At 35.3% G+C, this 13,469-nt stretch overlaps 3 protein-coding genes across 9 annotated transcripts; 2 read left to right on the top strand and 1 right to left on the bottom strand.

The window, feature by feature from the left end:
• Positions 1 to 597: 597 nt before the first annotated feature.
• LOC111008520 (uncharacterized) lies at positions 598 to 5,813 on the top strand. Its single transcript, XM_022281263.2, has 15 exons — positions 598 to 769; positions 862 to 983; positions 1,094 to 1,150; positions 1,590 to 1,703; positions 1,830 to 1,949; positions 2,044 to 2,185; positions 2,606 to 2,776; positions 2,897 to 3,052; positions 3,466 to 3,572; positions 3,786 to 3,876; positions 3,965 to 4,106; positions 4,202 to 4,358; positions 4,571 to 4,687; positions 4,787 to 4,913; positions 5,500 to 5,813. The coding sequence occupies exons 1-15, from the start codon at positions 728 to 730 to the stop codon at positions 5,743 to 5,745; spliced, it is 1,911 nt and encodes a 636-aa protein (XP_022136955.1). The 5' UTR covers positions 598 to 727; the 3' UTR covers positions 5,746 to 5,813.
• On the bottom strand, positions 3,712 to 11,239 carry LOC111008529 (RNA-binding protein). Of its 4 annotated transcripts, XR_015788974.1 has the most exons (4): positions 10,932 to 11,239; positions 7,605 to 7,708; positions 3,971 to 4,351; positions 3,712 to 3,850 (listed from the first exon to the last, which is right to left on the bottom strand). XR_015788974.1 is itself a non-coding variant. In XM_022281276.2 (2 exons), exon 2 carries the CDS (start codon positions 10,291 to 10,293, stop codon positions 9,574 to 9,576), a length of 720 nt encoding a protein of 239 aa, XP_022136968.1. In that variant the 5' UTR covers positions 10,294 to 10,553; positions 10,932 to 11,238; the 3' UTR covers positions 8,864 to 9,573. The 4 variants fall into 4 exon arrangements, 2 of the variants coding, with proteins under 2 accessions (XP_022136968.1, XP_022136973.1); XR_015788975.1 differs by lacking the exons at positions 7,605 to 7,708; positions 10,932 to 11,239 and adding an exon at positions 4,772 to 4,910; XM_022281276.2 differs by lacking the exons at positions 3,712 to 3,850; positions 3,971 to 4,351; positions 7,605 to 7,708 and adding an exon at positions 8,864 to 10,553 and having other exon boundaries at positions 10,932 to 11,238.
• Positions 11,240 to 11,405: 166 nt separating this feature from the next.
• Positions 11,406 to 13,304, top strand: LOC111006284 (transcription initiation factor IIA gamma chain / TFIIA-gamma (TFIIA-S)). Of its 4 annotated transcripts, none has more exons than XM_022278135.2 (4): positions 11,406 to 11,541; positions 11,748 to 11,895; positions 12,006 to 12,056; positions 12,878 to 13,304. In XM_022278135.2, exons 2-4 carry the CDS (start codon positions 11,767 to 11,769, stop codon positions 13,016 to 13,018), a joined length of 321 nt encoding a protein of 106 aa, XP_022133827.1. In that variant the 5' UTR covers positions 11,406 to 11,541; positions 11,748 to 11,766; the 3' UTR covers positions 13,019 to 13,304. The 4 variants fall into 4 exon arrangements, with proteins under 4 accessions (XP_022133827.1, XP_022133819.1, XP_022133845.1 ...); XM_022278127.2 differs by having other exon boundaries at positions 11,423 to 11,561; XM_022278153.2 differs by having other exon boundaries at positions 11,456 to 11,561; positions 11,766 to 11,895.
• Positions 13,305 to 13,469: the final 165 nt, after the last annotated feature.

The raw sequence follows: 13,469 nt of genomic DNA, 5'->3' as shown, positions 1-13,469 counted from the left end.
CATAGCTTAACTGGTTAAGACACCTATCTCCGACCTGAAGGTCGTGAGTTTGAATTCCCACCCTCACATATTGTACTAAAAAAGGGTCACTATATCCTATTAGTTCCACCAAGTAGAGATTGGCACCTACCTCGGCTTGTTATTTTCAAGATTGAGATGGAAATAGATTGCTCAAAATATAAGCTTTTAAAACAGAGCGAGGGCCCAATCAGGAAGTATATTTGTTTTTAGAATCCTTTGTGAAGGATTATAAGTTGAAAATACGTGTGGATGTCAGCCACACTATATTCATGTTCATGTATCTTTAAAAAGCACTCTTAAAAAATCATTCATTACATATGATTCTTTTTTTGTATAACGTTTGCTTGTGGCATGTGTAGTGGTCTGTCCTGCATCTCTCTTTTATTAGTGCTGATGGGCAAAGATTAGAAGACACTTTATCTTTTGTTCAAGAAAAATCCAACCAAGTAATATCTTTTAAGTCTTGCAACTTCTCATCCTTTCCTTCAACTCCCAGATTCGTAGTTGAAAGGAAATGTATAATACAAGATATTATAAAAAAGTTAGTTAAAAGAAGACAATATAAATGTTTCGTTTTCCAACTGCGAATACTGTCATTTCATAAAAGCCAGGAAATAGTGTAAGCCGAGCAGATAAAATGGTATCTCTCTTCTGCTAAGGAAGTTCAGGAAATCATTGGCTAGGACAAGGTTTATGCTTCATCAACATGGCAGGTGCGATACTCCAATTGAACATTCAGAATCATCATGTAAGTCGCGATTCTTTCCTTCAGCGGTTTAATATGAATTGAATTGACTAACGAGACAAGACGATGTTCTTTGCATGTGTGGGGAGCTGCAGGTAGTTATGGACAATGGTATATTACAAGTGACACTGTCCAAGCCAGATGGAAATGTTACTGGGATCAAATACAACAGCATTGATAATGTTTTAGAAGTTGATGATAAGGAAAATCATAGAGGGTATATGATTTCAATTATTAATATCAAGCCTCTCTGTCTTTCTCCAATTATGATCATCTAGTTAATTCCAAAATTTAAGTTTACTCAGATTGATTCAGTATATGATGCAGGTACTGGGACCTTGTGTGGAACTCGGGGACTGGAGGAACAACGGGAACGTTCGATGAGTATGCAAGAAAAAAATAGTTATTAAGGCCTTGTTTGATAACCATTTCGTTTTTCATTTTCTGTTTTTGAAAATTATGTTTGTTCACTCACAATTTTCTAAGCATATTTTCACCTTTCTTGAAAATATATTTGCATTCTTAGCCAAATTTAAAAAACAAGAACAAGTTTTTGAAAATTACTTTTTTTAGTTTTCAAAATTTGACTTAGATTTTGAAAACGTTTTAAAAAAAATAGGTAGCAAAACAAAGAAATACATGGGTAAAAAGTAGTGTTTACAACCTTAATTTTCAAAATCAGAAAACCAAAAACAAAATTATTATCAAACGGAGCATTCAATTTATTCATTTTTGTAGTATTACAGTTGGATGGGGTCTTTCTGATTCTACCTAAAGAAACTTTTCTGTTGAAATGGCATCAAGATATTTATAATGCTTTCAGGATGAAAGGAAAAGAATTTGAAGTGATAGTGCAAAATGAGGAACAGATAGAGCTCTCATTTAAAAGGAATTATTCATTCAAGGATAAGGCCGTTCCCTTAAACATTGATAAAAGGTGCCAGCAATCTGCAGCTGCATCATGAATCTAATAAGCTTTTGTTTTTATGTCAAGTGTATGATCAATATGAACTTGAAAAAGAAAAATGAAACAAACAAAAACTGATAGAAGTTCCTCTTTCAGGTTCATAATGCTTCGTAATTCCTCTGGATTTTATTCCTATGCCATCTATGAGCACTTGAAGGAATGGCCTCCATTCAACCTTCCCCAAACTAGGATTGTGTTCAAGCTAAGAAAAGACAAGTAAAAAGACCTATATTTCTACTTCCTTTTTAATATATGTCTGTTGCTGAGAATCATTAATTAATGGTGAGTTTTTTCTTTAATTGTAATTTAGGTTTCATTATATGGCAATAGCAGATAACAGACAGAGATTCATGCCACTTCCTGAGGATAGACTGCGTCACAGAGGCAAAACCTTGGACTTTCCAGAGGCTGTAAAGCTAGTCAATCCTAAAGAACCTCAGTTCAAGGGAGAGGTTCTTATACTTCTTCATGATTTTCCATTGTCTGGACTCGCATTTTTCTGTTCTTTATTGTGAAATCAGTTACTTTAAGGTCTCGTTTAATAACTATTTTGTTTTTAATTTTTCGGTTTTTAAAAATTAAGCTGGTAAACATTACTTTAATCCATGTATTTTTTTATTTTACTACCTACTTTGTAAAAATGATTTCGAAATCTAGAAAGCCAAATACAATAGGTTGAGTTCAAAGGTATGCATATTTGGGAGTTTTCATCTTCCTTATATATGTGAAAATAAAACGCTATCGGATTAGGATAACACTAAATCGACGAAAAATGTCCATACTGAAACAAACAGCTTTGTAGGCCAAGCTGAAACCTTTTGCTGCTAAATTTGTAAGAATCTGATATCAGTGGAACATGTGGATGTGAGTAGGTGGATGATAAGTACCAATATTCTTGTGAAAATAAAGATCTTAAAGTGCATGGATGGATATCCATGGATCCTGCAGTGGGTTTCTGGCAAATCACTCCCAGCAGTGAGTTCAGATCAGGTGGACCTCTCAAACAGAACCTTACTTCTCATGTGGGACCATATGCTCTTGCTGTAAGTATATATAATTTCTTGTATATGAGCAAGTTGAAGTTAATTGAAGATATAAGTTGAAGTTAATTGTAGATATTAGTGCATATTATTATTAATTGAACCAAAATGCCACAATTTCAGATGTTCCTCAGCGCTCACTATTCAGGAGAGGACTTGGTGCTGAAACTCAATCCTGATGAGCCGTGGAAGAAAGTTTTTGGCCCTGTATTTCTATATCTAAATTCTGTTACTGATGGAGGTGACCCACTTTCTTTGTGGAAAGATGCTAAAACTCAGGTTTGTTTATCATAACTCTGTGTGCCTGTCATTCGTGTTAAATCACTCATAATCAAAAAACTTAAGTTGATGAATTATGGCAAATTCAATATTTTATAGATACTTTAATATTCCTTACTTGTGGGCTTGAAAATTTGCACAAGACCCAACAAGTGACAATCGCTATTAAATGGGGAGGAAATGACATTACAAGGTTCAAACACAAGATATTCTGCTTTGATACCATGTTAAATCACCAATCAACCAAAGAAGTTTAAGTTGATGAGTTACGATAAATTTAATCTTTTATAAATACCTTAACAATTTCTCGTAATGGTAGAAGTTGGATCATGTATTTTAATTCAGATCCTGAAAATGGTCGTTTCTTTCACAACTATGCCTATGAATTTATCTTGTGCATTACTATTTCCCAGATGACGAAGGAAGTTCAAAGCTGGCCATATTCTTTTCCAGCTTCTGAGGATTTTCCCCCACCAAACCAACGTGGTAGATTGACTGGAAAATTGTTTGTCCTTGACAGGTATCATTCATAAAAACACCCACACAAAAGTTGACCCACCATCAAAAGTATTCATAGCCAGCCTTTTCTGTTCATTAGTAAAAATGCCAAACTCTAACCAAACTATTATTTGATCCGAATGGAAAGTAGTTAATTGTTACGGCTCTTAAAACATGTTTTAGATTGGTGAAGTTTTGAACTGAACAATTTTCAATTCATTGCACTTGTATTTAGATACGTTAGCCAAGATCAAACGCCAGCAACCGACGCTTATGTGGGACTGGCAGCACCAGGAGAAGCTGGATCGTGGCAGACAGAAAACAAGGTACTGATCATTAATTTTCAACAACATACTAAATAATGAATGCTGAATGCAAAGAAAATGAGATGTTATTTATTTAAACCATGATCAGGGTTACCAGTTTTGGACCAAAACAGACGCAGATGGCTCGTTTAGCATCGAAAATGCACGCATCGGCGACTACAACCTTTATGCTTGGGTTCCCGGTTTCATTGGCGATTATCGTTACGACGTCATCGTTAGCATCTCCGCAGGTCTTGGTTCACTTTCTCCAAATGAAGCTCATAATTCAAGAACTGAATTGATTTTCAGCAAGCATTTGTAACTCTATTCATGTTCGATCTTTCAGGTAGTGATATGGACGTGGGTGATCTTGTGTATGAGCCGCCCAGGAACGGGCCTACATTGTGGGAAATAGGCATTCCTGATCGATCTGCTGCTGAATTCTATGTTCCTGATCCTGATCCAAATTATATCAACAAATTGTACGTCGATCATCCTGATAGGTAAGAAAAATGTTCACAATTAATAATCATATGACATCCAATATGTTAATATATATAACTGTGATGGTAGAAGTATAATCCTCAGAATAATATGTTCCTTTTTTTTTCCCTTTACATCTTCCCAAAGGTTGTGATCGAAGTAAAATATTTTAAAAGAATACGATGGATAAATAATAACGTGACCTTCATAACTTTGTATTTATGCTGAGCAGATTTAGGCAATATGGATTGTGGGAAAGATATGCAGAATTGTATCCTGATGCAGACTTGGTATATACGGTTGGTGTTAGTGACTACACAAAAGATTGGTTTTTTGCTCATGTTAATAGGTAAGTATGTGTAGCCTATTATTTCTGTAATGAATTTAAATGTATCATGCTTATAATTCTTCTGTTATTTCTTTCTTTTTTTACCTTTTTAAATGACAGAACGAGAAATGATGGTTCACATCTTAGCACCACGTGGCAAATTAAGTTTACAGTTGATAACGTAGATAAGAATGACGCCTATACGTTGCGAGTGGCTCTCGCTACTGCCAATGTTGCTGAATTACAGGTACCCATCCTATTACGCCCTTAAATTTATGAGACATTTGCATATATAATACATTTAAGAATTAAAATTGGAAAAGTAGCCTAAAAAAATTCAACAATAAATTTTTTATAACATATAACTATTAGCAGTAGTTAACATAGCTTAGCTAATTAAAATATTATTATCATTGGAGGTTTGAATCCTCGTCCTATGGATTCTTCGTGAACTCAATAATAAAATAAATAAAATTAAAAATACATTTCATCTATTATCAATAATTTCTTTTAGTACAACAAGGGGGTGATAGGGGTGATGACTCGAACTCATGACTTATTTGTCATAGACATTGTCAATTATCGTTGAACCATTTAAAATCATAGATTCATTTGATTTATCAAATTGGTCACTTTCCGTCCACCTGGGGTGAAAAAAAGAACATATGTTTTTCTTGTCCACAAAACTGAACATTTCAAAATAAGGTGTAATTAGAAAATAATAATAATATTATATCACTACGGGTGAAAAGTCAAATCTCAAACATGTTTTGACTATACATTATTTATATATATTAAAAAAACGTGATTTCTTTTCTTTTATTTTTTAAAAGATTCAGGTAAACGATCCAGAAGCAAAGCCAGCTGTATTCACGACAGGACAGATTGGGCACGACAATACAATAGCTAGGCATGGAATTCATGGACTTTATCGACTGTACAGTGTCGACATGTCGGGATCTCTGCTTGTAGAAGGAGAAAACACCATCTTCCTCTCGCAAATTATAAGCAGTTCTTCTTTCAATGGTGTTATGTATGATTATATCCGCCTCGAAGCCCCCCCATCTGATAACCCCTAGTCCCTACAGATTCTTAAAATATCCCCCTTTAATTTTTCATTCATAATTCCAAATTTCTTTTATTATCATCTTAGTTTTAAACGTTTATTTATAAACTCTAGATGTCGTTGAACTCAAAATAATAATAATAATAATAATTCAATAATTGAGTCAATTCTGAATAGTTTATTTCGGATGAATAGAATTCGAAGAGTAAAATTCAATCGTGTTAAAGTGAATATATATGAACATTCTATCAAATGTGTTTAAACCCATTAGAGAAAAAAACATATGCATAACACATGTGGAACACAAGTGAGTAATTACAGTGGTTTTTCCAGGTTCAGGTTCAGTGAATTTGACAAATTTGGTTTGTTATTTTCAGAATATCAAGTCAAAGAGTTACATAACCCAATTGGTTAAAAATATCTATTTCCGACCAAAAAGTTTTGTGGCATGAGAATCCAACTTACTTCATCAGAAGTTTAGTTATAAAAGTGCTACTAAAAAATAATGTCCTGACTTTCACAACTACATTAAGATCAACAAACAGATTCAGAATATTTTCAATTATTGCTTAGGCATGCATGCATCATTCAAACAGAATAAATTGAAATAGTGTAAGAACATAATTTTCTAAATAAAGGCAGCAGTGTCAGGAGATTTTAATTCTATTAGTCTAGTACTTATGTTTATAAGACCATTTCTAATGTCTTGGATGAAAGGTTAAAGCCTCTTTTATTAAGCATGTATAAAAATGGACACTCCTGTTTACACACAAAATATCTTTGGAGCCTAAGTAAATAGATCTTTTTGAGCCCCTCTTGAATCTAAAATATCCTTGATACTTCTTAAGAAATCTATTCTTATCTAAACGAATTCCTTGGAGCTCAAAGAATATTACTAATAGGATATTTCTAAAGTTTTTTCTTTTGGATATTTATTTACCATCTCCAAGATAAATCTATAACTATTATATACTTTTATGACATTTGTGTATGTACTTAAAAGAAGCTTCTAGATATAATTAGTATTTAAGGGTAATGGATAGACACAAATCTATTCTATTTGTATAGCAACCTAATCCAAAAAACAGCGAAGCCTGAACAAATCCGACCAAGATATTAACTCATTTTATAAATCAAGAAACCAATGTCCTTTGGTCCATTGTCAGTGGGAAGACTTTTTCAACTAAATCAACTTTCCTCAAGTTGACAGATAAAGCTCAAATCCCCCCTTTATTAATCTGATCTGGAAATTTTTTTATCCAAAGAAAGTAAAAGTGGTCGAGCTTAGTCCATAGAAGCCTCAACATGCACGAAAAGTTTCAGAAAAAGCTTCTGCAGTGGTCTCTCTCCCAAACGGTTTGCTACTTCTGCACTAGAAATACAAAAAACCTGGACCATTTTTATCTACATTGCTCATGGCCTAAAAAAGTTGGTATTTTCTGACGAAGGAAGTTGATTTCTGCACTAGAGATTGGCTCTTTGAAGCGTTACAAGGGTGGGCTTTCAAAGGAAAACTCAAAATTATATGGAGCTAACGCAGCGAGAGCCCTTTTCTGGTGTTTATGGAAAGAAAGGAACTTTCGTATCTTCAAAAAACACTTCTCGTCCTTTGCAGATTTTTTCGTAATAGTATAAAAATTACTACATCTATGTGGTGTTTAAACTATAGGAGATTCTTTTGTAACTACAGTCTAACAATGATCGACCAAGATTGGAAGATGTAATTCACTAGCTCTTTTAGGGAAGGAACGCTCATCCCCTGCTCTTAAGCTATTTTTATTACCTCTAATACATATTCTCTGTTTCCTATAAAAAGATAGAAATAATAATAATAAAAATCCAATGTAAAACATATACGATAGTTTAGCTAACCTCTTTAGAGATAAGAACCACCGAGAGTAAAACGAATGTCCATGAGTAGTTGCATTTCGTGAAGCAATAGCATGTGGCTCCTCATATGTTGTCCCACTCCCAACCTAAAATGAAAATGACTTCTTTTGGTCGGCTTCATAACAAAGTAGCCGAGTTAAATTCATAAATTTAAATAAAAGTTTCTTTGCAATCATAATAGTGCATATGATTCTATTAAAAGTAGGAAAGGAAAACACAAGTAGATAAGACGATCATCTATTTCCTAAAGCAGTACACATCAAAGGCTTGAAAAAGGATACTTTTAGCTTGAATATAAACGGAATTACAAGGCAACCATTCGAATGCCTTTTTTAGTTTCTAATTCTGCCTTGTACAGAATTATTATTCTAAAAACTTACTGCAGCTTCAGACAGCAGAACAATAAATCTTTAAACACACCAATATAGTTCCAAAATACCGAGTATCAAATCTTCTACAAGTCCCAGTGAGGCACTGCTTAGTTCACCAATCACCGCACAAACGATATATAGAATTGAGGTGCACAATATTTCATGACCTAGGGGAAAAGTACATGATGCATCTCTCTAAATCATGCCAATGACAGGGGTTTCACAATATATGAAAGATCATCACAATTTGACAAATCACAAACCAGAAGTCTACAATGCCAATTTCTGAAGCTAGATTAAAATCACAAGTTTCTTTAGTCAATCAAATTAGCAACAAAAAGAAAAAAGGCACCTCTCGCTTGTTGAGCACATCAAGATACTTTTTTGAAGAAACGTACAGCACACTTTTTTGTGGTGTCCTAATTACAGCATATTCTTTTGTAACTACAATCTCTCCATGTTTATGAACAATTAGAAAGCTTTTTTGAAGCCTTTTTGGAGGCGATTTCCTATACTCCAGCCGTTGCGTTGTTTTCCCTTCTTCTTGTTATATACAAGTTTCTTAAAAGAGAAAAAAAAAAATTTAAGTCTAACCCCCTAGCTAGGACAGAGAAGTTTGAACTACATTGCCACGGAAGTCTCAGAAAATGATCCATATCTGGAAAAAGCACAAACCTTTTCAATTGGTAAAAGCTACAACAGAGAAGTTTTAACTACATTGCTATAATAGTCTTAAAGAATGACAGATATCCTACCTTAAAAAAAAAAAAAAACGAAAGACCCATATCCAATAAACACAGAGGTAGACGATAATTATTTAAATCTCAAATGGTCTGTATTCTTATTCTATATGCTCCAAACCAAAGAACATTACAAAAAGTTCTTCCATTAGTGAAAAGATCGCAATTGCTAGAGCTGCTAAAAGTGGAATACAATTTACACCATCAGAGGCCTACAAAGCAAAGCATTGTACCACCGAAAGTTATATTGTTTCCTCTAACCAGAGATTCCAGAAATGGACCTAATCAATTGCAGTCATATGGTTTTCCCTTCTCTTTCATAGAGATGTTCAAGGAAGACGTTCCTAGGAGAGCAGACACCCAAAAGCTGAAGGCAAAGGGGCAGTGAAGAAAAATATGACCCATACTTTCTACACTGTCTAGGCAAAGGATGCACCGAGAGGGGGTGAGTGCCACGGTGGAGAATCTTCTTCCCACGTCCTCCGTTTGTATTCACACTCTCGTAGCTAAGCTCCCACATGAAGAATTTATTTTTATTGGATAATCCATGATGTCCATCTTACTCTAACCCCTTAAAAAGATAAACATCATGGAATAGCATAATCTATAATATATGGCTTACGTAAAACAGTCTAAAATGCTTGAAAGCTATAAAATAGAAATGGGAAAGTTCGAATTTGATAAAAACGACAGTTAGATGTACACATATCCTGTTTCATGCTTGGCTTAACAAGAAACCAATTTATCTAAGCATAAGAAGATAAAAAACAGTTAATAATTAGCAAAAACTAACATGACAAAATACAGTATTCCATGTTAGAGAGGATGAAGCCCCAAAACTCAATGCCACTCTATTCCTCCAAGTGTGGTAGAACCAACTCCCTCCCAAACTTCACCAAGGCCAACCTCTTCGCTGTCAACACCCTCCATGTTGCAGTCCCACCAGCCAGAGCCACTTGCATAGTGATTATAGAGAGGTCCTGGTTTTCTGTTTCTAATATGAATTGCCTCCTTCCCCTTTTGCTCGGGTTTTGGGCCACCTCCAAGAACTACTACGTTTTTCTTCCTCTTTTGGCTCTCACTGCATGGGATGGAAAAACCTTCATTTGACTTCTTCCTTTTTCTCGATTCTAGTATATCATCTGGATCGGAGATATCTGTTTCAATTGCACTACCTGAAACTAAACATTCACCTTGGTTTGTTTCAGGACGCTTGAATTGTTCAAAAATAACCTTTGAAATGGCCGATTCTGTCTCCGTGTCCGCTCCACAATAGCTTCCAATTGGTCTATTAATGGAGCTATTTGAATCCCTCGGACCCTGCAATGAGGCGAAGGGCGAGGACTTCCCCTTCACCGTCCTCTGTGGTACGGAAGTTTCCGGCAATTTCTGATCGAGGAAGTCCGAGAGCGACAACTGCGAGCCCTTCGAAGATTTCCTTTGTGAACCTTCACTCGAACTCTTGAAAGGATTTGAAGATCCCGAGAGGAAAGACGATGAAATTGATCGCTGGCCGAAAACCCTAATCGGAGGACGCTCGCCGTTCATTCTTCCGAACATGAAATATTGGAAAATTTCGGAAAACCAATTTCGTATTCCCTCTTCCCTATCTATAACCTTTTCGCGACATGAATTTGAAAATTTTCTTTCCAAAACGTTATATCTTCCCGGCAGCAAGAACACAATTTATCGAAATGCTGCATCAATTGGACATGGTTCTCCTGCATACAACATCAGTAGACGTAGATGGTCTATATCATATTCCTTCTCGTTTCCCTTCTAAAATAATCCTCCTTGTCATTTAAAAGATTTACAGCCGCCTGAAAAGCAGACGAGCAAAGGTGTTCATGGAGAAAGTAACAACTAATTCTCATCAACTAACTATCTCATATATAATCTATAGGATCACAATCGTGTAGGTGGTTCCAAAATTATGATAGATAAGTCAGGTCAGGGCACTCAACAAGCAAAAATGATGTCAAAACTCAAAGATCTAGGGTTTAATAAAATTTCATCTAATCCTTCTCAAATCCACTTTGATCTCCAGAATACCTAGCAATCATGAATCATCGCCTACAAAACACAAAAAGAGAAAAAAAAAATGCAAAATACAAAAAAAAAAAAGAAAAGAAAAAGAAACAACAACAGCAGCAGCACATTGAACCAAATATTAAAAAGTAAATTTGCGATCTCAAAACCTCATACGTCCATTGATTCGGTAAACGAGTGAGAGCACAATGGATATCAGAATTAAAAATGACTCTAGAGAGAGTCGACGAGAGAGAATTTTTATTTCATCTGAAGGTTAATCGAGGAAGAGAGAGTCCAGTTTCGCCGGCTCGAACTTGAAGATTCCGACTGACGATTTGGTGATCAAATGAAGAATCAGAGAGAATCTCTCCGCCGGCGAGACCAATAGTGAGATTACTGTGCTCTTCGCGGGAATTGTTCGCTCCTTCGTACTTCCGGGCGGGAAATGACTCTTTTGACTCACTACATTTTCTTTATTAGGCCAAATTGGAAGTGTTTTAATGGGCCGGCTAACAAAATGGGCAGTCAAAACGTAAAACAGGCTTCAGGCCCAATTAACTTTAGAGCCCAAAATGAGGAACAAAGTCGCCTCAGCAGGGGCTAATTCGTCATTTTCTTGGTGTTTCCATTCCGTCGCTTCGCTGCTATATATACCCTCATCTACAAAATCTAGGGTATAAAAAGCCCCAAATTTCTTCGCTCGCGAAAAGCTTTGGAGCTAACGTTAACCCAGTTAGAATCAAGAAACCAGAAGCATCACAAACTCACCACCAATCTGTAGCTTCAATTCCTTCCTTGTACTCTCTCTTTATTTTTTTTTACATTCCTTTTCGAATTGATCTCTTGCTTTAATTTCGAAGATTTTGCCAGCTTTCTCGAATTCTGATGCTATGTTCCAAAATTTTCTTTAGTTTTGTCGATTCCGGATGTGTGTTTTTGGACTGATTTTGATATCTTAGACGAAGAACTTACGTATTTAGCAGATCTTGTTTTCGAAGCAGAATGGCGACGTTTGAACTGTACCGCAGATCGACGATCGGAATGTGTTTGACTGAAACTTTGGACGAAATGGTTCAGAATGGTACTCTTAGTCCTGAGCTTGCTATTCAGGTTCTTGTCCAGTTCGATAAGGTACAGTCAGACCTGGTTTGGAAGCTGTGTTTATGTGTATATTTTTGGATTTGTGTTCAGAATTAGAAGGTCTTTTTTTATTTAATTTTTACCGCTTTTGGCTTTTGCAGTCCATGACTGAGGCTCTGGAATCACAGGTGAAAAGCAAGGTGTCTATCAAGGTATATTTGCCAATTGTCCTGCTTATGAATTCGACATATCTTTGAATGACAGATTTAAGTTGGTGGATAATGTCAAATTACGAACTTTTCATCAAAAAAATATTATAAACTTGAAATGTGTTTTCATTCATAAGAGGGATTGGTTGTTTTGCTTGCCTGTTCTGTTCTGCTGAAGTGCTCATCTTAGTAATCTGGAGCCAAATTGTTTCCGTCAGTAACACGTTTATACGTTGAATGCAAAGTAGAATATTTTCTCGTGATCTTTTGGGGTTGCTCCCAGTGCAATTTACAGCATGAAAACATTTGTATTTGTAAGTTAAAAGTTTCATTTATGGAACTTTTGATTTATACCAATAGATTAGGTTACTTGCCTCTTTCTGTCTCTGTTCTTTTTGTTGATACCTGAAATAGTTTCCAGTATTAGAATTTTTTTCGTAGATTTGGAATCTTGTGATAAAGTATCTGCCATTAGGGGCGTTGCTCCAGTTATTTCAGGTTTTACCATATGTTTTTATGTCAAACTGAAATTCCCTTATTCGAGCTTTCAAGTTTCTTTTTTTCCAAGTGCTGTTGGATTTTGTAAGTTCATTGTTCAGAGATTGTGTGTAAGAATTATGGTTTTTATTTGAGAGCAGTGATGAAATCACAATCACACAGCAAGGTTTAAGAATTTATTTCTCTTTTTTCTTTCATAAGACTAATCCGTTTGTTATTTCCTTCCTCATTTTACAAAGTGAATTTATTTCACAAGGCCCCCCTAACCCATACTCTTCAGTTGATATCTAAACCTCGTCGTCCTCCTGCTGTTTGTTTTGCAACAGGGACATTTGCACACCTATCGATTCTGCGACAACGTTTGGACCTTCATTTTGCAGGATGCAACATTTAAGAACGAGGATTCCCAAGAGAATGTTGGGAGAATTAAAATAGTAGCATGTGACTCGAAGTTACTCTCACAATGATGAGCTTTCAGACAAAATTTGCATAATTATTTGCTGATGGACAAGGGGAATTGTTGCGAGGAAGAAATAGCAATCCATGTCATTGTTTGAAAGTCGCAAAGATTCAAACGTGATTCTGTAAAGTCATCGATCTGAACAGCAGAAAGTTAGTTTCTCGCACATTGACGTTACATTTGACTGTAAATTGGCTTCTGAGGCTGATTCCATGACAATTATACGAACCTTTTAGTTTAATGATAATAAAACATGATGTATCTGTTCTAATATTATCACTTTCTAGTCTTAATTTGTACTACTATCTCTACCCTTTTCTCCATGAGGATTAAAGTTTCTACTTCTAATCGATATCATGAACAAGATTATACCTATTTTCAAGTAGTTGTGATCTCCTTTTCGCTTAATTTGGGAGACAATTACATTCTCCAAAAACGTCTTAAATCATTCATGTACA

Source organism: Momordica charantia (genome assembly GCF_013281855.1).
Source record: "Momordica charantia cultivar OHB3-1 chromosome 11 unlocalized genomic scaffold, Mcharantia_2.0 BLBB01000011.1, whole genome shotgun sequence".
In the NCBI taxonomy this organism is placed as follows: Eukaryota; Viridiplantae; Streptophyta; class Magnoliopsida; order Cucurbitales; family Cucurbitaceae; genus Momordica; species Momordica charantia.
This window is presented reverse-complemented; position numbering and strand designations above follow the sequence as displayed.